Source organism: Anas platyrhynchos, chromosome 1 (genome assembly GCF_047663525.1).
Source record: "Anas platyrhynchos isolate ZD024472 breed Pekin duck chromosome 1, IASCAAS_PekinDuck_T2T, whole genome shotgun sequence".
In the NCBI taxonomy this organism is placed as follows: domain Eukaryota; kingdom Metazoa; phylum Chordata; class Aves; order Anseriformes; family Anatidae; genus Anas; species Anas platyrhynchos.
Genome location: NC_092587.1, coordinates 23239287 through 23265735, shown reverse-complemented (window position 1 = coordinate 23265735; position 26449 = coordinate 23239287). Strand labels below are relative to the sequence as shown.

The following is a 26449-nucleotide window of genomic DNA, read 5'->3' as shown; positions in this document are numbered from 1 at the left end:
AGACATCTCCTCTTTTATTAGCTGCCAGCTGTGGCTTTCCTGTTTTCTTTTTATTATTATTATTATTGTTATTTTTATTTCTTTTTTATCTTCTCCTGATGCCCCACAACCAGCAGGAACACCTTCCAGTTTGTGCCTTATCAGAGTGAAATCAAGAGCCACCTAACAGCCACACTCTTATGATTTGGAGGAGCACAGAGACATTTAGCATCAGGTTATTGGGTTGAATCCAGCTCATTCAGTAGCAACTGGAAATTGTTAGTGTCTGCTGATGAGCCGGCAGCTGTGGGGCGTGACACTGGGGACTCTTCTCCAGTCGCTAATGGACAGATGTCCACATCATAAACACACAAACAAAACTAACGCTTTTGCTGGCAGCTTCAGCAGGGGAGTGACACATTCAGCGGGCAGTGAGGCTGTTTGTAATGCTGGGCAGTGACCACAGAGAAGTCCCAGAGTACCGGAGTCAATAATTTGCTGACCCCTGTTGGGCTTGCTGTGGGGATGGGAACCTTATGTACCAGCAACTGCAAGTCTTGCTTTGAAAGAAATAGTTTAATGAGAGAAGCCAGAGGGGATGTTGCTGAATGTCTGAGACAAACTAGTAGGTTAATGAGGTGTGAAGAATGGTTTGGTCATAGTTCCTCTTCCCTTCCTTTTGTTTCCCATACCCCTGCAGAGCCATTTCCACATCTCCTCAGGCTTCTCAACTTTCATTCTGTTCCACAACATCATTTCCACCAAGCACAGCAATGTTTCCTTCCTGTTTTGAGAATTATTTCACTCATTTACTTAATACTGAAGCCAGCAAAAGTCTTATTCTGGGAGGAAATTCTTATTTGACAATGATAATGGATGCTAGACCACAAGATAGGTGGTAAAGTTGCAAGGTAGGATTCTGTCTGTAAGGCTGCTGTGGAGTGGATCTGGTACCAAAAAGATGCAATGTTACAGGAGAGAAAAATGGTGCTACAGGTGAAGTGGCAGAGCCTTGCAGTCTATAGCTTGGGCTGAAACAACAAAGACTTTTTGAAAACAGCTGCCATGCATCTCAACAGCAATTTGACCTAAAAGGTCTCATTATTGTGTATAATGCAATTTCACAGAGAAAACTGGCTTAACAGTTTCCGTGAAGGAAAATATTGTCTTTTACAAGCACATCAAGTGAAAAAAATCAATCCAGACAAGAACAAATTTTAGAATTTCAAGACTTTTACCAATTACTATTGTGTTAAAATGTTTGTGTAATGTGCAGTAGCATGTTACTGTGGAACAATGACATTATATTATATGAATAATATTATATATATGATATATATATCATGAATATATGCTGATATTAAAAAAATCTTCATCCTTCATCGTAGGAAACTCTTTGCTTTAGAGTATTTTTATCATAATTTTAGAATGATTTTATAAACTATTATTTTCTAAACCATTATTTCTAAATTATTGTTCTAAATAATTACTTAAAGTCAACGTAAAACATTAATTCTAAATGGCAGCTGACTTTAACGATTGTAAAATAACTCTGTATTTTGGCTATTTTGTCATTTGTGAATTTATCATTGGATCCATTATATACATTTATGAAGGATTTGTCATGTAGTACTGAAAACAGTAAAAATAAAAAAACAAAAAAAAATACAAAGAAAACACTACATGTGACATTTGAAATGACAAAATTGTTTCCACAGTGAAACAAAAGACTTGAGACCGACATCAACTCCAAAGCTGATGAGCTCCAAAGCTGCTGAGGGAGAAATGGATCAGGTTCTAAGCTGCCTTATTACAAGCAAAATGGAAGGCCTACAGCTGAAAAAGGCACCTCCTGCCATCCCATCGTTGTGGGAAGCCCTCATCCCACAGGGATGTGTGAATATGATTAGAACGAGAAGTTTGATGACAGAGAGCAGAAGGTTGTTCCGTCACCTTTACATGGATGGTAACATGCCCTACATCAGCGTCCACTAGGGATGCTCCAGTGTTCCTGCCTGGATCTCTCTGAGAGCAATCAGAGGGCACTGTGGTGCTCAGTTCAGTGATCCCCATCCTTAGCAACCTCAGGATCTGCTCCCCAGTGGGTAATTTTCCCTGCTACCTTGTTTGCCGCACAGCACGCATGCATTTCCAATTGATACCTGTGCTTGGGTACCATGGAAGGCAGTCTTGCTCCCCACACCCCATTTCTGCATAGCAAAACCATGAAAATACTTTTGCCTCCATTCATCAAAACACTGGTGCATCAAAAAGCAACAGTAAGTTGAAATGTAAGGTATTTCTTACTTCAGACAAAACAACAACAACAACAAAAAAAAAAACAACAAAAAAACACACAACACACAAAAAAGCACCCTCTTTTAAAACTTTTGGCATTTATGAGGTATACTATAAACTAGTTGTAAGATCTTCGACAGGTAATGTTTTGTCACAGTGCTCACTGCAATCAGCTATGACAGGAGACACCCTTAATCAACTTCCCTATAATTATGCTAAGGTTTTCACTAAATGACAAATCCCAATTGGCTGGGCCAGAGCCCTGCCTTTCCAGACAAGGCTAATTATATTGTCCACTCACCCGTTCATTCATTCCAGCAAGTCCTGACCTGTGGTATCATGTAGGTGAGTATTTACTATTTATTTTTATTTTGCTTGAATTTTTACTATTTTGACATTTAAAGTGAAGGTAAATCTTAGTCGGACTTTTCGGGAGGATTGTCAGGAATCATGACGTGTAACAACCTAACCACCTTGATGAATCATGTATTGAACTTCTGCCGAGTGTGATACTATCAGCTATTTTTCTCTCAGCAAGTTTTAATATTTTTTTTCATTCCAAGTGATTCATTGAACTATTACACATACAAAAGATTACTTATAAGCAGTAAATATGTAGCTGACATAGCTATTGAGTAAAATCTGTGTGTACGTATCAAAAAAATCGCGAAAACCATCGAAGTCAAAATGACACTTTTCAAACTTCTTAGGTTTGACAGGAATCCGTTTCATATACAGGCAGGAGTACACTACCATGGGATTTTGTTTCTTTAGGAGTCTATTAGAATAAACTTACTTTTGGGGAAGCTGAGTAAGAACCTATTTGTCCCAAGTGAATGTTTGTAGTGGGGGTGAAAAAGGATGAGACCTTAATGTTTTCAACATTTCAACTCAGGTAAATGATACGTTGCAGGTTAATAGTTATTTTTTATAAGAAGCCACAAATGGGCGAGGCAATCCACAAAATATCAAAGGCAACAGGTTTGAGTCAGAGTTACTTGTAAACAATAGAGTGAATGCCGGGCAGATCCTGCCCAGGTACAGGTTGGTGTGGGTTTCTGCTGAAGCCACCGGAGAGGAGAAACCTCAGAGAAGGTGTGGAGGTGGGTGACATCTCCAGGTTGAGAGAGCAAAGCCCGAACGGTATGCGCTGTCCAGGTCACAGCTCCTGGCAAGTGGTCCAAATTCAAGACATTAGGCCTTTTATCCTTAAAAACAGTAGAGTTCATTATGTATCTTGGCTTTGCTGTTTAGCCAGGATTTGTAAGGCTTTGCAGGTTATTTCAATTAGAAGAAAAACTGATGATGAGGTCATGTATCTTCGTTTGGCACTAAAAACCATACAAGCTATTGCCTCTGTAGCAGTGGCAGATCCAAAGAAACAGAAATTGTTGCTTCCTGAGAGCTGCAAGCCTCTGCTTTCCAGCTCCCTTACTGTAAATCCTTTTCTTTAGGCTTTCTCTAAGGGTTATGCTAATGTGCTTGCTCAGGCAGGTCCAACTGCGCTCCTTTTTCTTTTCATCTGAAACTGTTAATTCTTTGCATAACCATTTCCCCAAACAGTGCTCGATAATGCTAATGTCTCCTTTATAAATCACCAGTCTTCTGCATAGCTTTGTACTCACCTTTGTTTTGAGACTTTGACATCTGCTTACCCATCTCTCTCACTTATCTCCAGGGATGGGTGGCAATTACACTGGCTCCTTGGTATTAGGAGGTTTATCAAAATAACAAAAGACAAGGGAGATTGTGAAGAAACAGAGGGTGAAAGGGGATGCAGTAGGAAACGGTAGGAAAGAGAAATTATTCTTTGGAAAGGTTCATTTTTTACTGTGGTTTCATACTTTCCTCTGATTATTTATATACAATCATATGGGAGAAAGGAATATAGAATGAATTACAGTCCCAGGGGAGGAAGTTTAAAAAGAGAGAGCATTCAGGTATAACACAAGAGAACTTGAAATCACATACTGTGAAGGCAGATGCTAATATATAAACTGGTACTGAGGTTAATAATACGTATTTTTTCAAAGGCTAATTCTAATTTGAGGGCCTCCCGTACCTCTCTCTCCTCTTGTTATAGTTATAAAGCTTTTTTTTTTTTCAGAAAAAAAGGCATAATTTTGTGACTGAAACTGTTTCACATTCTGAATTGTCTGCTGTGTTAATTGTAATACTGCATTACTAAAAGAGGATTAAACAAAGGTCTATTCTGTCTCTTCCAGAGATGTCTAGAACAGTCCCACCTCTTTCAAAGACACAGCTACCTTTATACAGTGTAGATCATTTTTTCATATTAATTACCAGAACAAGGTCATGATTTGCTGGGGGGGAAATATTCTTAACCCAGCTATAAATTGCCATCTTTGACCAAAAATGTAGTGTAGTTATATTTCTGTGCTGCATGGAAAGCTTACAAGGAAAGAATATCATGTGTTTATCTGTTCAGATGTCTGGCTTTCAAAATAAACACTCCTATGAGAGGTGATGAACATACCCGTTTCTTAATGGAGTATTGTAATCCTCCAGGTTATTGGCTCCCCTTGAGACCATCCACACACCTGTAGGCATAACACTGTCTTGTTTGGAAGAGCTCACTTGCAAGATCTAGTAAGCTGCCTAGGAAGCCTGTTTTTGTACTGCAGCACCAAGCACATGGCCATCTGCACTACAGCTCTCTTAAAAAAACTGCTGTCCAAAAGAGTTTTAAATGGTATCAGAACACAAGGTCTGGCAGCAAAGCAAAAAACATTGGGCATTTTAGGAACGGAATTACAAAGCATTATTTTGATGAAACTATTCAAAGCTTATTTAATTTACTGAGTTTTGTCCCCATGGGATAGGGAAACTGATGAAAATTACACCTACAACCTTGTCAGGCAGTTAGAGGGAAAATCAGGTTGAAAGCACGGGCTAAAACAGAAAGCAGGTGTTGAGGTTTTTTTTTGTTTGTTTGTTTGTTTGTTTGTTTTTTTGCTGAAGGCTTCTGATTAGAATTATTCAGTAGGGTTTGGTGTGATACGGTAAAGAATATTTAACTAAAAACAGGCCAAAGGAAAACACTGGTTGCCTTTAAAAATGGGGCTGTGATTTTCCCAATATTCTACATTAGGGCAGTAGTAATGTAGTACAGAAATGTGATTCAAATCTACCCCCAACATGATGTCTGTTTTAATTAGCTGTTTACTAATTGATATTAATGGTAGATATATGTTTTCACATGACATTGACTAGTAGTGCATATTTTTAATAATTTCAAAGCCTGCTACGGAGTTCTTCACAAAGCGACAAGTGATGGACTCTTATCTTGTCCTTGATTCCTCTGCAATGGAAACTGTCATTACAGAAATTGAGTTCTGCCAAGCCTAATTATACACAATACAGCAACAGAAATTTTCCAAATACTTTTGGAAATGTGTTCAGACAGTTTATTTGGCTAACTCACAACAAAATCAAATCAGAACATCAATAAACAGGCTGCTAGGATGTTACAGAACTTTACAGAATTCAGAATTAGGATTTGCAAGAGAAAAAAAAAAGAGAAATTAAGAGGAGTACAGAAAAATAATCGTAAATATTAACAAAAACATATAGCTAAATCACATGTAAATAATAAAACAGTAGTTTGACGAAATCTTTCATATATACATTGTTATAGGAAGGCTATTTACAACCTGGATGCTCAGCTGCTGACCTTTACAACATCCACATATTTTGATTTCTTCCATGGGCAACTTAAAATCCTCTCAAGCTGGGAATACCAGCACAGAAATTTGTTTGGAGGTTTTCTCAGGCTTCAGGTCCTCACACAACCATTGCCTTGTACTCAAAAGCAGAACTAAAGAATGGGAGTAAGCAATCATGAAAGCACTGTTTTGGCAGTCATTGATGATAAGGACAGCTACAGCACTGGGGTGTAGTTTGGCAAGCATTTCTTAAATCATCTGTGCTGGCTAAACTAGCCAGTTTTGCTGGTTTGTGTAGTTAGTCAGAAAAAAAACCTTCCTCTCTTCCCTTTTGGCTGAGGTGCTTTTAACTTGAGCGACTCATCGTGTGACCCCACAGACAGCTGTAGGAGTTCAAGTGAGAAGATTATACTGAAGTGAGGATGGAGTTTTAGAAACCTGTCAAAATAAATGCATACCAAATTCTGACTTTACAGACAAGTGCATCTCAGTCCATTTCTAACAATGAGGTTAAATCCCACTATGTGAAGGCCATCCTTCATGTTTAATGTTTGATCAGGTTAAATTTGTCATCAGCTGTGCAGCACATATGTTCATGCTTAGCGAGCTGCACCTTCTTCCCAAGGAGATTCTTACCCCTCACAAGCGTTAATGTTATTATCACAATGTCTGAGTGTGTTTGTGTTAATTGAATATCATTCAATTGCCTTCTATTTTAGAAATTCCCAAATGACCCAAGTGGGGAGTGCATTGCAGTTGCAGGATTATTCTTCCATTCCTTCTATGGCTCTGCTGATGACTATTTATGACTCTAATACCTGCCTGTAATGAACAAACAGCCTCTCGCCCAGGATATGCACCTCTAAAAGGAGCACAATGGTTTAAATCCTCTCTAGGTTGTAGTTCCAGCAGCACTAGTGGTTTCACACATATTTTTTTCTACTGATCCCTTAAAAATACCGATATTGACAGCATGAACTGCTAACAGTGTGAACTGCTTTGATCCTCTTTCAGGGAACCATGAGCGTATGAACTGTATTGATTGGTATTGATGGTACCTTTTGGTTTAAATAACAAACTTCAGATTCTACTTCAGGTTCCAAGTTTAAATACACTTGACTTGACTAAGTTATGTCTATTTATTTCAAGGCTAAACTTGGAGTCTCATATTTATTTTTAATTAAAAAAAAAAAAAGCTAAGAAAAAAAATAAAAAAGCTAAATTCTTCTAACACATCAGGAATATAAGCCAAAGAGCATATCCAATAATTTTTGATAGGACATATAATCATGTTATGGTGCATAATATTTGTGTGAAGTTCAAGTGTACATAAAGTACTCCTCTCCCTTTTATTTTCTAACTTTTTTTTTGGCCAAGTGGGTCATTTTTTTTTAGGGTCACATAACGTGGCACAGTTCTATGACAGCGTAGCTTCCAAAATATGGGAGCACACTTGTATTTTCAATCATGTGTGTTTCTGCAGTCAGTTTATGCTGTGAAAAATGATAAAATAATTAAAGCAATAAAATTCCTGTGATTTCTTCTAATACAACCTTTACAAATGCCAAATTCAGGAAAATCTAAAGCAGTAGCTGTTTCTTTAGACGAAGGGCATTTAGATCCATCAGTATGTACTTCTAGTTAGATAGCCCCAGAGCAATTAGTGTTAATATATTGTAAAGATATTGACTTTTTGACAAAGACAAGAGCAGCTTTATTACTCAGCTTGCTTAGACTGGCATTCAAGGAGACTGAAAAGAGTAGCATTTATTAGAGCTGTCATCGTTAGGTTGGGCTAAAGGCAATCCTTTTAAGTGGAAGCTATCACATAAAGTAATCTATTAGCTTATACCCAGCAGAGTATATTACAGCAAGGTTTGGAGAACTATTTCCCAACAATGTTAAACTAAACTTTGCAAGATTAGCCAATAATAAATAACTGAGTTCTAGCTAAATCAGTAAATACAGTATTCAAAGCAATGCTTTCCTCTTAATCTCTTTAACAATGTCCCGTTAATGAAATCCACTTATGAAAAAGATTATAGGAACAAAGAAAAAAAAAATCCTGTAGTTTTCTGACCTCAGTGGAGGCAAGAAATCATTCATAGCCAGAGCCAGAGGCACAATAAGGGCTGAACTACTACTACAACTCCTTTTTTGAAGTGATTCCACTTCAGTATGACAAAAATTATTACATGAAGGATCACTATCTTGGCAAATGCCAGTGTATATCAGCTCTTTATGCGTGATAATTTAATTTCATTTTATTAAGTTGCATTTGCATAAGTGCAAAATATTTTTGTCCAAAATTTCTCTATGGAATGTTTTTATTTTGTCCTGGAAGTCTGTCCGTATCATGTCAGTATCAAGTCCGTATCACTTCGTTTGGTTATTGTAGGATCCAGCAAGGAGAGATACTGTTGGACCTCAGAGTTACAAATACAGAAGGTGAAGGTTGGGGTCAGTCTTAGCTGCAGTGCCTATGAGATGGTAGAGTTTAGGATCCTGAAAAGTAGGAACAAGGCAAAACAAGACAAGACCACAACCTTGAGAGCAGACTTAGGCCTTCTCAGAGATTGACTTGGAAACATCCTCTGAGATAGCCCTGGTGAGAATAGAGGTCCAGGACAGTTGTTTAATCTTCACGAATCACTTTCTCTGGGCTCAAGAATGGTCCTGCCTCATGCAGGAGAGCTATCTAAGAGGAGGCCTGTATGAATGAACAAGGAGCTCTGACAAAGCTCAAACATAAAGGGAAGCACACATGAGATGGGAGCAGGGATACTGTCTGAGTGTGTAAGGATGGTGTTAACAAAGGCAAAACCCACCTGGAGTTGAATCTGGCAAGAGATGTGAAAGGCAACATGAAGAGCTTCTACAGGTCTATCAGCAGCTGAAGGAAGACTAGGAAAAATGTGTGTCCACAGCTGAATGAGGCAGGACATCTGGTAGTAACGGACATGGAGAAGGCCAAGATACTCAGTGCTGCCCTCACCTCAGTCCTTACTGGAAAAACTAGCCTTCTGGGACCCCAGGCTCCTTAGACCCATATAGACTGAAGCAAGGAAGACTCACCCTCAGTGGAGGAAAATCAGGTTAGGGAACATTTAAACAAACTGTCCATATACAAGTCTATGGGATGTAATGGTACATGCCCATGAGTGCTGAAGGAGATGGTTGATGTCATTGCAAGTACTATTAACTCTTAATAATCTTTAAAAGGTCATGGTGACTGGGGGAGGGTTCTGAGACCTGGAAGAAAGAAAATGTCACCCCTATCTTCAAGAAGGGCAAAACCAAAGATCCAGGGAACTACAAGTTGGTCAACCCAACCTCACCTTGATCCCTGAGAAGTTGATGAAGCAAATAATCCTGGAAAATTCTTCCAAACACTAAGGACAAGAAGGTGACTGGAAGTAGTCACCATAGATTTACAAAGAGGAAATCATTCCTCATCAACCTGATCGCCTTTCATAATGAGATGACTGGCTTGGTGGACAAGGAGAGAGCAGTGGATATTGTTGATCTTGATTATAGTGAGACTTTCAACACCCTCTCCCATAGCATTCTCACTGATGAAGTACAGGCTAGGTATATGGATGGTGAACCTGAAAACGGCCTGAACTGGCAGGCTCTAAGGGCTGTAATCAGTGCCAGGAAGTCCACTGGAGGCCTGTTTCTGGTAATATACACTAAGGGTTCACTGTGGGCCCAACACTCTTTAACATCTTCATTAATTATCTGGGTGATGGGCATTCCCAGACACACTATGGCCCATTTCATGGTGCCTCCCATATTTTCCTCCATGCTCTCACCTGCCTTTGATACTCTGTGGCCTAACCATGAGGCTGCCAGGGGAAGTGACAGATCCAGATATGAACTGTCTCAAAATCAGGAGGGAAGTGGATTCAGGTAAGCTTCTGCACAGAGGAATGCTGTAGCTGTCTGTCTGCTATGTAAAAGTTGACCACACCATGACAACCACCACTGCTATTATGTTCTTGAATAAAAGTAAGTGTGACTGCTCATTGTGTATGCATGGACAACCTCAGCTTTCCTAATGAATTACATTCCTAGGTAGACTTGGCCTTTGCGTCACTAAATCTGTAAATCTCAAATGGTCTCAAGCTACAGATAGATGGCCATATGCCAAGATTATATGCAGTTTTTGAACCTGTTTAAAAACTTCTGGACAGAAGACAGAGTGTCTATCATATCATGGATACCTCACTGAGTTAAATGAGTTTATATAGATTGTTTTCTTGGATGTAAGCCATAGTTTGGGTTCCAATTTTGTGTTATCTTGGATCTTCCCTTAAGTGCTCTGTACAATTAATCAATTAAGACCTCAAACTTTAATATTTTAAGATAAGTGAGAATTATTACTGATAGATTACTGTTGACTAACAGAAGACATTGTGAGACTGCTCATGTTTACAGACATCATTCACAGCCACAATCAAAACTACCAAACATACTCATTCTGATTCACAACTCACTGTATACTATTTCACTGACAATTTTCACTGTTCTTACATACATGTACTTATGTCCTCTAAGATTGTACATTGTGCTTTTCCTTCAAGAGGGAATTTTACTCAAAGATGACAATATGTTCAAAACCATAAATGGTATTTGTTTCACAGTTAGAAAAGCTTACTTTATCTTTTTTTACTTTATCCCCGCTTACTTTATCTTTTTTTTTTTTTTCTTCTTTTTTTCTGCATTAGGTTTTAAAAATTGTTCAGACTTTTCCTCCAGTCTGAAATGGTAGAAAGCCTTGCATAAAGGACATGCTGATTTTACACCTCAAGAACATTGCTTAATAGCTTTAATCTGAAGAAATATATTATATGGTAAAGCTTCCGACAGACTATCAAGCTTGTCAACACCCAGAGAGCATTTAATTTTTGTTGGATCAGAAGCACTTAATACCACTGCAATTGTTACAATGGAAACTCTAAGACAAATACAAAGTTTTGGAATTCGTGTTACTTGTATGTATCCCATAGCATCCGGTATGGTGTTCGCCACTGTTCTAGTTTCTTGCTGCTCATCTCTGAACATAAGAGCTCGTCCACTTATTTCTAATTCACCATTCCTTTCTATCTGGAATGCTCCTACAGAACTTTGTTCTGAAAGGACTGGAGTGCATCTGGATATGACATTTTTTTCTCTCATTGGAAGTACATTGAAGACATCCATTGGACAAAACATTACTCTATTCTACCCAGACAGGCTTGGTTACTATCCTTACATAAACGAAATCACAGGAGAGGCATTCAATGGAGGACTCCCCCAACTCTTGCAGCTGGAGAATCATTTAAAAAAAGCCAAAGAGGACATCCAGTTCTATATTCCTTCAGATGAACAATCTGGATTGGCTGTCATTGACTGGGAAAACTGGAGACCTCTGTGGATAAGGAATTGGGGATCAAAAGACATTTATAGACAGGAATCCATTGATCTCGTTCAGCAGAGAGACATAAGTCTATCAGAAGCTGAAGCCAGGACTACAGCTAAAATGAAATTTGAAGCTGCAGCAAAATCTATTATGTTGGAGTCTTTGAAGCTGGGCATAGCAATGAAACCAAAACGTCTATGGGGATACTACCTTTACCCAGACTGTTATAACTATGATTACAAACAAAACCCACATAATTATACAGGAACCTGTTTGGATATTGAAATAGCAAGAAATAATGAGCTTAATTGGTTGTGGGAGAAAAGCACAGCACTTTATCCATCTGTCTATCTAGAGACAGCCTTAAGATCTTCCAGAAATGCCCAACTCTTTGTTCGCAACAGAGTTCAAGAAGCCATTAGAGTTTCGTATGTCTCCAATTCTACTTACCCCCTTCCAGTTTTTGTATATACACGACCAGTATTCACCGATGTCTATGAGGAATATCTCTCTCAGGTGAGTGGAGCTACACTTTAAATATTTCAAACTGAAGTGGAAAGAAATTACTAGGTGACACTTATTTAGCAAAGATACTAATTTGTTTCAGGAAAAAAAAAATGTAGATTTTGCATAAAAATAAATTAATCTATCAACTAAATATGTGCAAACTGAACAGTAAGAGGTTTATTTTCAAGCCTTCCTAATGAAATTACTAATTATTTACTAAATAATAATTTGCCCTCTGAACAGTCCTCACATGTTGCAAAATGTAAGCTAAAAAGCATAATTTAGTATGTTAACTCAGAGGAAAGAATAACCTTTCCAAGAGAATTTGTAAAACTGGGCTGGCCAAATGTCTGCTTTTAAAAGTTATAAGGAAAAACAATAAAAGTGATTTTTAAAAAAAATCTTTATTTTTTATTATAGAAGTGCTTCTTACTCTTTGCTCTTCACTTTGATAAGTAGGAGATATATTTCTTCTGCTTTTGTAAGAGGACTGTAGAAGGACATTAAAGATGATTGGTGTAAGATCTTTTCATACTTTCATGCCTCTCCCACTCCTCGGTGTACATTTGGAGAATGAGAGGTCACTCAGCAATCACTTCCGTGTCCAGAAAGTTAACCTTTTTCTTCTTTTGAAATTACGAGGTGCATATTAAGACAACTTCTATTGCAGGAGTTCTTAAACAGTAAATTACCCTTCTTCCACCCCAATTCATCTGATTTTTCTGATGATAATTTAATTAGTTCTCTAAAGTCAAAGAACTTCCTTGCCTGTCTAGGACTTGAAGTACTGATGCAAAATTCAATTTTTAAAAATCAAAGCAAGGACATTAAGTTTGCTGATTCTTTGGTAAATGGGTTTTAAAGCTGGTGAGGAAATTCTGTCCTTAGGTGTACTGGGGTAGCCTCCTAAATGGCATATCAGCATCTCACGGTTTTGTCAAGGTTAGCCTCTGTTTAAGGTCTAACCATCTTATTACACTCCTGGCTACACCTTTTAATATTTTTTTATATATAAGCTATCATTGATACCACCACTTTGTAAAACCTCTTCCTGGTCATCCAGGTCACAAAGAAGGGGAAGTCAGGGGAAGTGGTCCTGGTGACTGCCTTGTGTCTTCCAGCATCCTAGTTGGAGCATCACTGAGCATTTCCCCCTGCTCTGTATATATCTTTGAGGAAGAGGGTGTGCTGTTACAGTCCCTGATGGGTTTCTTGTTACTCACTGAAACCCTCACATCCTTCCTTTTCATGTTGTTCTCCACAGAAAGTTTTTTCCTTGTTCTTTTTCTATCCATAGTCCTCTCCCATCCCACATGGGTTTTCATGTTTTGTTAGTGCTGGGCTAATAGCTGACTCTAGAAAGAGAGCTGAACAGAAACAAATTTCCCAGATCAATCTCTGTAAAAGGCCAGAGGCATCCTCCTGAGAAAATAGATTGATGTTGGTGAAAGCTATTCTCTTGCTACTTTTCAGCTTCAGCACTTTCTGGTAACTGAAATTAAGTACAAACCAAACCAACCAACCAAAAATAATAATAATAAGAACCAGACACCTCCCTCCTCCCACCCACCCACCTGTGCTTTCCAGCCTCTGCTTCAGGCAGCATTAGTGAAATTGGTTACTACCAGTTGAGCAGTCAGGAAGCAATGCAGCAAAATAAATCTTAAGATGGTTGGTGGAGTGCATGGGCCAAACCACTGGCTCAGTTTTACAGTCATGTTTTTCTAACCAGATGACATATATACACTGGAGATAGTTGGCAGTATTTTCTAGTATCACCTGCTCAACTCCATCCCATAATAACGTAGTGTAATTCTGAGCAGAATGTTTGCATTGTGCATAATTGCTTGCTGTTTTCAGAGTGGTTATTTTGGCTATGTAATTTACTATACGTATTATACCTTTTGCCCATATGTTATAGCTTACTTACATCAGTAGGATTCTTTCCACATTCACTCTCAGGATGACCTGGTAAATACCATTGGAGAGTCTGCTGCACTGGGTGCTTCTGGAGTCGTGATCTGGGGCGATCTGAATTTAACACAAAGTAAGGTATGCCAGATTAATGATTAATATGACATTTTTAAAGAAAAAATAAAGTGAAAAAGATATAAAACATTGTAATTATTTACATCGTATCTTCTACTTTAAAAATGAATCCATATTGTCAGCAGACTTACTGTCTTCACTAATTATAAAAACAAACAAACAAACAAAAACAAACAAAAAGGCAAAAAAACTATAATCAGGATTTGAAGATTGCCATTGACTATACAGAATAAGAGTTCAATTTTTTGAAATTTCAATGTTGGTGATGAGTAACTGGACAAGCTACTATGATAACTGTAAGTGAGTCACCACCTGTTCACTTAACTTAAGGAAAGAATTCCATATCTTCATACATTCCATTCGCGAGGTACAGAAAAAAAATACTTGAACTTGCACAGAACAATTCTTAAAAAAAAACTTCCACTTTTTATTTTTAAAATGGTGCACTTGGCAATAATATTTAACACTGGGAAACACTAGGAGTCAGCATGAGAAATATCAGCTCTAGCCTGTTCTGTGTGTTGTAAGTACTACTTTGACTAATTCCATGATAAGAAAGGTCTGAGTCAGAAGAGGAAAAAAAATCAGATTGTCTTAGGAAGGTCAAAAACACATTTTGAGAAACATTGTTGTAAGGACATTCAAATATTTGAACTAGTTCATTCATACCCAGGCAAACTGAATAAAATAAACTACTGTATGGGAAGACACTTCTGAAGCCTTTTAGGAGCAAAGAACCAAAAATCTTCAGCACTGCTGAAGCACTACTGTCACAGACAGCATGGCCAAATAAACCTCCACAGCTCTGTAAGGGTCAAATTCTCAGAAGTGTCCCACTGACCATTCTTTGTATGAGAAAGCATATCAACTCTGATTTTTCAAATTTTGAAACTTAAGTGAGCAAACAGGATTTTCTACAGCTCAGCCAGACTATGCATTTGTGCACTAATGGCACCTTTTTTCAAGGGTATCACAGTCTGTGGTGTCTCAGCAATGAAATATTACTGCGAGCCTCACTTCTGCATGAACTGGATAAACCAAAATTTTCTAGGCACGGATTTTAGATATACGTAAAAGAAAAACAATTACATATACCTCAGATTCATTGAGATGATCTCCTTGGGTGTAACTAGATTTTTCTATGTATTTATGTGTGGTATTGGGTAAATGGCCCTAAGAAAACATAGATTCAGAAACAAAAGAGTTCAACAAACCTCCAGTTATTATACTGTGCCACGCATGCACAAAATATATGCCAGATTCATCAATTAGATGTTACCCTAACATGGTTTTTGACCATCCTCCCAAAATGCGTTCCATTCAAAAATGCTGTGAAAGGTCCCTATTCCTGCAGCCAGCTGCTTGTGTCAGGGAAAACTGAAGAGTATCACAGGATGACGTAATAGAAAAATTATTTGTTCAGGTTGAAGAAATGTTTTGTGTATTTTTTTTCCCTTCAAGATCCCTTCAAAATATTTAGGACACATAAAAAGGAACTTTTAAAAATGCATCTGATTCAAAGTACTACAGGAAGTGTCATACAGATAAAGTGAAAGCTTAAAGTTATCTACTTTCTAATGCAAGTGCTTTTAGTAACATACTCAACAACCACCTGAGATTAGCTTACTGTGATCCTTGAATTATATAGCAACTTTCTCATAAATCTGCTTCCAACAAGCAGTTACCACTATTATCAAAACCTCAGGATAAACGTTTATAGATGTCCACTACAGTACTGTTATTATAATAACAACATTTTATTAGTTTCTGCACTAAACTTTTCAGATATGATGCTCTTTTTACAGAACACCTGTAAGACTCTGGACAACTACCTTAGGAGGACTTTGACTCCTTACCTCATCAATGTCACAATGGCAGCCAGAATCTGTAGCCAAGTATTATGCCAAGATTCTGGTGCCTGTGCACGGAAAAAATGGAATTCCAGTGACTATCTTCACTTGAACCCCAAGAATATTGTCATTCAAATGACAAAGGATGGAAAATACACTTTACAGGGGCAACCAGCATTTCAGGATCTACAAACATTCATAGAAAAATTTGACTGCCACTGTTATGCAGGGCACACTTGTGAACCTAGAGTTAATATCAATGACATCCAATACCTCCGTGCTTGCATTTCAGAAGATATTTGCATTCAGATATCCTCAAATTCACTTTCTAATATAGAAGCTTCTGATGAAAAGATCCTGTCTAACAGGACAGTATTTTCACTTACCTCTCAGAGTAAGGTGACACATCCTGAAATAGAAGACTTCCAACCTGACATTGGAAATAATATACTCCATATAACTGCTGCAGAATATAACGCTGTCACGGCTGCCACTATATATGATGTAGAAGCAAATGACACTCGTACTTTCAGTAGTTCTTCGCCCTATAAAATAAGGATGTTTAATCTGCTCTGTTTAATTCTGATTTTTAGAACCTTAATATAAATGACTCATGAAAGTGAGAATATTCTTTTCCCCTAGCTGTGTTTGAAATTCTAAAGGTTTTACTTGCACAGAGAAATCACTCCTGAAAGGTGTAAAATAGGTGCAGCTTTGTGGTCTTATCTGTAACAGGTAGCCTTTTCTATTCCTTAGGTGACATTTCAATTTGAATGTTATTTCTCCAGTTTAGTTCTATAAACTACTATTTGTGCCAAAAATATACTAGTCTGTATATACTGATTATACCTACGAAAGGATAATCCAGAATGAGAAAGTTGTTTTTACAGTTAACATTTTTAACGGTTACGTTTGAAAAATAAATTTGTTGATAATGCCATTTTATATACAACAAGTTAAACCAGTTAAATCCATCACAATCCATACTTCATTCTGAGCAGTCAACAGGTTTGATGCTCTATGCAGAAATTAATTTCATTCCATATGAATACTAGCTATTAAAAACATGTGGCTTAACTGTAAATCTGTGGGACTTGGCAGCATAAAATTTATTTGATTAATGTGACCCTTTTTCACTTTTCACAATATCTACAAGGACAGTGTGCTTTTCCTTTTAATTATGTATATTCCGAACTCTTGTTCAAAAGTTTTTAGCTTTAATGTAAATGTTGTCTTCAAATATTACAGCTTCATTATTTAAAATTTGAGCTGTAGCCATTAATTCTTCCTTCTTTCTTCTCCTTTTCTTCTCCCAAGTCCACATTTTGTTTCAGATTTCCCCTTCTTGGCTTTCAGTTCTTTTGTCTGCCCAGCACATAACTCATCTGATCTGCTTCTTTACTCCTTGCTGACACTGGTCACCAGTCCTGGTTTCTCCGTTCAGCCAGCCCTATCCAGTGCATGTGACTGTCTCTGTGCCATTGCGACAAGAGGCTGTGTGCCTTCTCTATGCCTGCCTATTTCCTAACCAAGCTATTTGACGGAAGCCAGTTTGTTCCGTAGGAAAACTCAACAGTGGAAGATGCAGTGATGCTGGGGTCTTGGGACTCTCCTTCTTCACCTTCAGTGTCTGTGATCTGTAATCTCAGGACCGACTTTTTGATCTGTTCTGTTCACAAAACCCCAAACCACCTGCCCTGGTGCACAGAAAACTGCGTGCCACCGAGCGCTCTCTCAGAGGGGGCACTACTGCCACGTGCCATTAGCCAGGGAAGAAAGGCAGACAGCAGTTGATAGGTAAGACGGTGAAAGAGGTAATACCTGTATCTGGAGAAGAGTCTGGTGGAAGACAGACATGAAAAGCATGCCACTGGGGACACTGCACGCCAGGCCACAGGGTGAAACCACTTTCTTTCAGCTCCGAAGAGAAATGGCAAGCACAAAAGACCCATGCCTTCACTGAAGATGTTCAGCTGTCTTGCAGAGATCATATGGCTTGTATGTTCCTTGCAAAGGAGAGACATGAAAGAACCTTGTGTATTCTGCACTGGATTCAGAGAAAATCAGTTACTCAAGTCAAAGACATGTCAATACCCACTCATAAACACAGTGTCATCACAACTACAGTAAGGCTCTTTGCCTAGTATTATTTTATTGACAAAAGCAACATTGAAGTAGCATATATACCTCAGAAGGAAAACATTCCAGTTTCACATTGAGGCCAGTTATGATTTATGTACAGCTTAAGCATTTAGAAGCAATTAACTGCAGTTCATTTGATAAAATAATATTTCCAAATTGTTATGTCAGATGCTTAACAGAAGGCTTGACTTCTAATGGGTAAAGAGTGGTTGCTGGCAGGGATAGATTAAAAAAATCTCCCTAGAGCTAGGCATAAATAAATCATCACCTCCCACAGATAAAACGTGCCTCACTAATGGAACTACCTGGAATGTCAATATAGTAGCCCTTTACTTACAAAAAGTTAATGCCTAAATCCAGCAGAAAACCCATATGACAGCCAACGCCTTCAAATTCTCAGATTGTCAGTCATAACAGATGTGCAGAAAAATAGATGAAGGCTTTAGATTTAACATGGAGTAATAATGTTTTATGGCTTTTGGACAGCAAGTTATAAAAAGAAAGTGACAATTTTCTCATTGCATTTATGCTGTTGAGTCCAAAAGTCAAAGCTATTCCTACTGTCAATGTTACAAGCAGACTAATGAGTAAGACTATATTTGTAGCAAACTTTCTGGTACCAAAGAAGCCTTCTGGCTTTGATCACCTCTGTAGAAATGTAGATTCTTCACTGCAGCTTTGACAATGTTTGTTTGACCTTGGGTAAATAAAAGCCATTGTATACCTTCTGCATTATTGCTGCATCTGAGGTCCCTCTGTTTCTTGTTGAACCTGTGATAACTATCAAAGGATTTCTAAAAGCTTTAAACTTCACTTGTAATGTCTTAGCATATTTTGTATGACTTATATGAAGTTTTATTTTTTCAGCAGAACCCTTTAACACAGCTAAAATTTTGTGTTGGCATATAGAGTTTTAGTTCAAAGGCTGCATCACTTTGTTAAATCACAAGTTTCCTGAGGTTAAGCTTCTCTGTAAACAGCTGGCTCTCTGGAAGACACTGGATTTGTATTACTTTGTGATAAGAGAGCTTGCAGGATAACAAAATCCTATGAGTCTTGCCATAAATATCATTGACTATCAGCCAAGTAATAGCAAGCAGGGTGTTGGGGAGAGGATGAAATCATGAGGAAAGAAGTAGGAATGAGTAGAAGAGTTAAGATAGAGCATTTAGGACCTCCCAATAGATGCAAAGGAAGTGAACTGCAGAAGTGAAAGAGTGAAGCAGTAGTGAACATGGACAGGTCAGTCTTTGTGCACCACAGTTTTTATCTACCTGGTACTTAATGTAGACAATCTTTTCCCAATTCCCACTATAAAGATAAAAGAACACAGTAATTGATATGCTAGATTAGATCCATCCATCTGATCTTTTTCCTGAGAGCAGTTAGGATAGAAAAATGAGAGTAAAGCAGGCCATCACAATAAACTGTCCACAGAAATGCATCTTCCTAAGTTCCATCCATAGTTATCTTGTGCTCTCATGTACCAACCACCTTTTGAATATTCATTTTGGATACTTATGTCACCTACATGTATCTGGAATTCGTGCTTTCAATCCTGCAAACTTCATGTCATAGTGAGATTCAGGTCACCTAGCTACTGTGTGTAATTACAGTATTTTCCAAACACATTATTTTGCTCTGCATTATGTTTGTCTTGCCTCTTTCTATGTCAGAGTCACCATGGAGTCAGCAAGAGTTTTCATGGAGTAAGGAAGGAGAAAAGAAGGAAAAGGAAAACTGCTCCTTCCATTGCTGGTGACTTATGTTCAAAGCCAAACTTGTATTCTCCTAAAGCAGACAAAAACGAAAATCACTTACCATTAATTGCACATCCTGTAATCATTGTCTCTGTAGCCTTATAGTTTCAGTTTCTGATGTTCTTATATTTTTCAGAAGATGAAATACTAGATGAACAATCATTTCACTTTGATTACTATTCATTATTTTGTACTTCACACTTCCATGTAGAATGGAGGCTGGCAATAGTCCGGGGCTGGGGAATGCTAAACTGGGTTTAATGAAGAGGTATAAATGAAAGATGTTGAAATACCATCAGTGCTCTTCTTAGTGAAAATTTTGCTAAAATTTTCATTAAAATTCTGCTTCTCTGTGTGAAGAATCTGGATCTGGTTTATTGTGTTGCTTATTCTGGGACACCCAAAAATATTAGCACTTTCAAGAGAGATGGTTGTTGGCTTTTACATAATTTGAGCGGAAGTGAAATCATAGTCTAGTCCATCCCTTACAGTTTCTTTCTTGCTTCTCTGTTCAAAAAATAACCACTGCACAAAGAGATTTTGAGAGACAGGCCGATAAGACCACTTTGCAGACAGCGTAGGTTGTGACTAGCATCCCAAAGAGTCCAGGAAAATTTGCGTTAATGCTTGCACCATACTGGGACACCCTGCTGTGTATACATAAGCAAAGAGTTGTGTGGAAGATTTCAGGCCTGTATAAAATGGACTAGGCAACTCCCAGACACAGATTAGATTTGTAGATGTATCTATCCATCACATAACATTACAAACAACAGCACAGCAGTCACTTACATAATTTTGAAATATATTCAATTACAAAGCACAAGTGACCTTTCTAAGGAGACAACTAAATTCTGTCTTTCAAGCATACACAATAAAAAAATATTTGGAAGGTTTTTCACAGCCTGTTTGGGCAAGCCTATTCACACTAGCACATACCCACTCTGCCAAGGCAAAGCAGTCTGCAAGATTATGACCTGAGATTTCAACACAGTCATGAGTTTCATTCCAAAGAATAATATCAATGCAAAGTAATATTGTATGGTTTCAAAAAAAAATTTACTGCTTTACTGAACTAAGACTTCATCTTTCTTAAATAAATATTTTTTTTACAATTCTTTTGTTGCAGGTTTTTTCTTGTCTAACTAAAAAAATAGTGTATAGGTGGCTAGAAACAGATTCAAAAAGTTAACTGATCTAACTTCACCCCTTAACAGTTTTAAGTATTTCCTGCAATGTAGCTATCCCAAACCCTTCTGCCAATTTTGCTGGAAAGACTCCACTGAAATTTTAACCCACCGTCATGATATTTTTCTTTATGAAAGATTATGGAAACATAAAGTATTTGAGGTCAATCCTCAGTTCTTGTGTCTGCCAGTCAAAGAGCTGGGTCTTTAGAGAACAGTTCTCTTCTGTAGGTGTTCTAAACCTTCAGCAGATACTTTTCTCCTCGCTGTCAGTAGCAATCAGGACTGCAAAATCCTCCTGCATTTGTTGTCCCTTCATTACATATGAGAAAGTAAAGGGCAGGGAGGTAAAGGGCAACTATCAATATTAGCATCCTTAAGGGAATTAACTCAGGATTTCATTATGTTCACTAATGTGTTATCACCATCACTGTATATTGATTATATTTCTCCTTGGCAGTAGTAATTAGATGACATTTTTCAGTGTATCCTTGTATATCCCTTAGTTTATAACTAATTAGGTATTTATTGATTAGTAATCAGACACGAACAGACAGTATGAAAATTAATGTGAATCACTACTTTGTATGTTGAGCAAACACTTTGTTTCTATGCACACGACTGTGGAGAAGGGTGTTCAGCTGCATACATGGACCTCAAACAAGGTGCAGTGTCCTTTATGTGCCTTTGTTTTCATCTCAGGAAGCACATCTATTCAACAGAACTTCAAGATTGTGCAGAAGAAATACACCATATGTTGGCAATCTCCTTCTGGAGCATACTGCTCCCCCAGGCTACTACCAGGTTGAGACAAGATGATAGCCTGCCAGTGTCAAGTGATGGTTTCCTGAGGCAGGGACCTAATAACCCCTCATTTAAAAGGGAGGTTAAGGGAACCCTGTGGTTCCGTAATAACAGTATTGTTCATGCCACAACAAAGTAGGAAGTACCTCACTGCTGGGCCCAACTAGTAATTAAGGGCACTGGACTAATTATATACAAACAGGCTGTCTGTAAATCCAATGCGTAGTTTAAGTTTTCATTCTGCATATACCAAACTAAAGAGTTCTTGAGTTAAAAACCTTAATCTGCCCTACTCTGTCAGTGTGACAATCCATGCTTAAGTGATTTTTCACTCCTTTCTTTACTGGAGTATGAGAAAAATTATTAAGATGTCTCTTAATAATTTACTCTCTTAACTACAGAGGCTCTGAGGTTCCAGCCAGTAGAGGGCACGGCTGATGCACATAAACACCAACGGGTACAGTACAATGCTTTCACTGAGAGCTTCAGTACAGCCTTTCCATTATCCTTAGCAAAGCAGCTGCTTGACTCTTGCCTACTAAGGGAAGACCAGTGCCTAACCCATGCAGTGCCTCATTAGCAGAAAAGATGTATAGTTTATTCTACTTTTTTTTTTTTTTTTTAAGCCTCTGGTATATCAGGACAAACTTGGAAATACCAAAGTGAGACATCACTTCTCACGTTCTCCTCTCCAGAGACTTCATTCAGCTGAAGACTTCTCATTAAGATCTACAGCTGTCACTAATAACCATGCTTATGCTACAGACAATCAGATCTGATCTCTTTGGTAGTAGTCAGAACTAAAGATGTGAGACACAAACATCTTATATTGATCAAATGTTTGGATCTGTAGTGTTGGTTCAGGTCAAATTTTTCTGACCACATTTATAGCATCACCATCATCATCATTTGAAACATAAGATCTATTGCTAAATTTTTTATAGCACAAGTGAGTCTCTGCAATGGCGTGATCTGCTTTATTATTGTTTCAGAGACAGAGCACTTCCAAGTCTCAATACCCTATGTGCTACATGTCACCATAACACAGCTACACTGTTCCCAAAGTGTGTAAATCTCAATAGACAAGACAGAAAAATGAAATATTTTATCAGTGGTTAAATGTTTCCAGAGAGATTAAGTGGCTTGCCTAGAGTCACATGGAATAATGAATGGTGGCCTTCTGTGCCCCTGCTCAGGCTTTTAACTACAAGAACAAATGCCCTTTGAGATGCTCATTGTAGCAAGGTAGCAATATTTTTACAATATTCTATTATCAAGCAGTCTGTAAACTAAAGAATTGCCTTTCACTGTCATATAGTTTATCACAAAAGTAGGGACATTATAAAAGATTTTAAAACAATATTACAGATCTTTGAACTTGGACAAATACTCCAAGAATTTTTAATATATTTCAATCCCCTAAATGCTGTAACAGATTTCAGTTGGTGTGTAGGCTGAATTAGTGTCTTAAAATTTACCTGCCTATACTCTGCTGGCCTATTACTAGGATATGATAGTTTATTTTTTTTATTTTTTATTTCCAGAATATGCTACTGTATCTGTAATATAGTTTCTTTAAGCTTGACTATGGGCCTTAAGGACTCCTTCATCATCGAAAAATTCTTGAAAAAATAGACTGCTCTATTTTATGTGAGTATTCCCTCATGCAGTAATCAGAACCCCTTCATTCACAGAAACTACCCTTACAAATGGCCCATCTTTAGTCCATACATTGCCAGCTGGGTGATGTGGATGAGGGAGAAATTCTTATATTTTCAGTTCGAATGCAGCCAGGAACATTTCATCTAGTCATTCAAAAATCGATAACTGCCTTGGCTGAAACAAGATTTTAAAAATAACAAGATTCATAACAGAAAAGAAAAGAACAGTGGTTTGCCTATGAATTATTTCCCCAAATCTGTTTACCCATCCAACAAGAACAGCCTACTTCCCACCTCAACTTTTCCACTCATGTCTCCAGTGATCCCCCTGCTTACGTTTAGAGTAAATGGTAATCAGCTAGTTAATTTGTGACTGCTGGCTGAGGACAGTATGTATATATTGAATGACCATTTTGCTGCTCCCAAGAAGCAAGTAAAATAGCTGATTTTGGTTACCTGCTCCTTCAGTGTTGGACCTGATCAAGTTCCTTCCTTCCATCGTGTCACCGTTTCAAAAAACTTTGAGAGCTGTACCATGCTCTGAAATTGCCTGAAGACACCACTACTGCCTCAGTTTTAAGAGCAGCATCTAAAATTCTAGCTTTAACCAAAAACACCAAAGCTTTTCATCTTGTAAATTAACTACACCATTTTCTATCTTAATTTCTTACCTAAGAAAAAGAGACTTATGAAGTTGTTTTGTCTACAACTTTACCAGCTGCCTGACCAACCATTTTCATAGTGCTTTTTAAACCCTAAGAACAACTTCAATTACCATGGGCAGAAGTTTTAATCTGTCATGTTTCTACAAACTTCAAAAGAGGTAGTGGTTGATATGGGAGAAGAACGTGAACAAGTTTCTCCACTGAATGAACTACAAGTATTCTATCTGTCAAACAACTTGGCCATTTTGTATTCTGTTTGCTGAAGGCAGTTAGTCTTGGGTGTATGTAGCTGTGGATCAACAAGGTAACAGTGGGGACATGGAGACAGAGGAAAAGTGGAGTTATTGTAGAAAAGAAGGAGTTTATGGTTCTTAGCTCCTTAAGAAACTAAATTCACTAGTTGTTCTGCTTAGGACACAACTCTATTTAAGAAAAGTCATTGAAGTTATATCTTTGTTGGCAGCCTGTAAGCTCCTCCCATGACTTCTCATATTGTTCATTTAGATTTATGAACCATTGAGGTTAATGCTTCCCCATTTTAACTTCACCCTATACTTAGCACAAAGGATTGAGACCAGTGAACTACCATAGTAAGAAGAAACACAAATAATTAGTGCAACTCCCATCTCTTGAGTGCAAACTCCAAAACTCAGAAAAACATAAGATTACACAACTCTTAAGTGGAGTCAGTCTTAGGTATGAGCAAACAATTGTTTCAGTTGCTGAGCCACACAACCTCCAGTTTACTATGTTTATCCATGAGTATAAAAAGCTGTGAAAATAACATTAGCATTAAAAATACGAATTCCCAATGACATAAGAATGGTCATATCAGATCCAATGATCAGTCTTTCTAGCCCAGAACCTTGCCCCCAAAACTGGGGAATCAAGAATAATTAGGAAATAGCTTTAAGACAAAGGGACTATATCAGTATCAAGGGCAACACCTTATGCTAATGAAAAAAAAAAAAAAGCCTCCTCTTATTTGTTTGGGACTTGCCACTTAGTTAATATCTGCTTTCTTTCAGACTTTAATAAGAGAAGCAATGAAAAACAATTTTCTAGAACTAACGTTGGGTGGCGAGGCCAGTTCCAGCACCCTATTTTCTTCTGAAAATGTTCAATTGAATTTACAAGGATAAATAAATATCTACCAAAAAAAAAATCAAAAAATCACAGAATTATATTATGAGTCATTTTGACTGTATATATGACCAGGGCATGAAGAAGCATAAAAATCTTTCACCTTTACAGCTAGCCCAGAATCAATTGCTCTTGACAGTAATGTCACAACAACTTCCAGTTATTGGATGGACATAACCAGGGAGCTTTGTCACAAACTGCATTTTGGAAAATGACGAATTCTATTTTTAAATAGGCATGAAAAATGAATTTCTAAATGGTTTGATGAATTTGCTATGTCTCAAAGGTAGAAATATCCATATTACATTTTTGAAGTGCTTTGCTTATACCTGTAAAAAAGTTCATCAACCAATACCCAGCACTGTAACGTCCTAGAGTATCATGTATAATTTAAATGACAACTTCTGAGCTTAGCAGATGGATCCGGGTTAAGCGTTACCTCTGTATTTTTAGGGAAAACAAGCCTTTCTTTAATGCTGTGTGGCAAGACAGTATGCTAAATGCCACTTACCTAGCACAGGCAAACGACAACTCCTTGTGATGCTGCATATCTTGTCACTGCCAGCTATGCAAAACAACCATAACAGGCATCTCCTGTTGAGGCAGGGAAGCATGTTAAGGGAGACTCTCCAAACGTTGTCAGAGAAGAACCCAAATAAAAACATGCTAAGCCTAGAACTGCCAGTCTGTCCCCATGCAGAGAACAATTTAGGAAAAGACTTTTACGCGGAAAGTGGAAGCACGAGGGCTATGAGAACTGTCATCATGGGAGGTGGAACTACAAAACAGATCCCACAAAGGAGACTGAGTCCTCCAAATCTTATAAACAAGTGCTGCATGGCTGCAATTTGTGGGATGGTGAATCCCGGTCCCAGCTGCATGCCCACACTGGGGGGCTCCGGGACACCCTGTCCTGCCCCCTCACAGCACTCTCCAGCCACAGACCGGTTGTTTCACCCCGCAGGGCCCTCGCTGTGCCCAGCCTGCCCACCACCAGCCAAGCGACCCCAGGGCCATCCCGCTGCTTCCCGAGGCCTGCGGTGCCCCCCGCCACAGCGCCAGGCGGACACAGCCCGTGAGGTCCCACAGGGCACCCCACATTGGAGACGCCTGATGCCCTGGGGTGACAGACGATGTGACAGACTCTGTGACAGGCGATGTGACAGGCGATGTGACAGGAGATGTGCCAGGAGATGTGACAGGCGATGTGACGACCCCGGGGCCATCCCCGCCCGGGCCCCTCCTTCACCCCTCGGGGTCCGCCCGCGCCCCGCCGCCATCTCACGGCGGAGCCGCCCCGCTGCGGGCGGTCCC

At 38.4% G+C, this 26449-nt stretch overlaps 1 protein-coding gene and 3 long non-coding RNA genes across 4 annotated transcripts in view; 2 read left to right on the top strand and 2 right to left on the bottom strand.

Moving 5' to 3' along the window:
- The window catches only part of LOC140001534 (uncharacterized), a 30982-nt gene extending 20150 nt beyond the window's left edge, over positions 1–10832 (top strand). Inside the window, exon 3 of the long non-coding RNA XR_011806806.1 lies at positions 10694–10832. This is a non-coding gene — a long non-coding RNA (uncharacterized lncRNA). The remainder of the gene's footprint in view (positions 1–10693) is intronic.
- Positions 10833–10914: 82 nt separating this feature from the next.
- SPAM1 (sperm adhesion molecule 1) lies at positions 10915–16972 on the top strand. The gene is made up of 3 exons (XM_021267898.4): positions 10915–11883; positions 13837–13926; positions 15729–16972. The coding sequence occupies exons 1-3, from the start codon at positions 10915–10917 to the stop codon at positions 16377–16379; spliced, it is 1710 nt and encodes a 569-aa protein (XP_021123573.2). The 3' UTR covers positions 16380–16972.
- LOC106015054 (uncharacterized) lies at positions 11657–16326 on the bottom strand. Its single transcript, XR_003497450.3, has 3 exons — positions 16160–16326; positions 13805–13905; positions 11657–13241 (listed from the first exon to the last, which is right to left on the bottom strand). It is a non-coding gene; the product is annotated as an uncharacterized lncRNA (long non-coding RNA).
- LOC140001533 (uncharacterized) lies at positions 16973–26442 on the bottom strand. The gene is made up of 3 exons (XR_011806805.1): positions 25647–26442; positions 19737–19926; positions 16973–17779 (listed from the first exon to the last, which is right to left on the bottom strand). It is a non-coding gene; the product is annotated as an uncharacterized lncRNA (long non-coding RNA).
- Between the last annotated feature and the right edge of the window lie 7 nt (positions 26443–26449).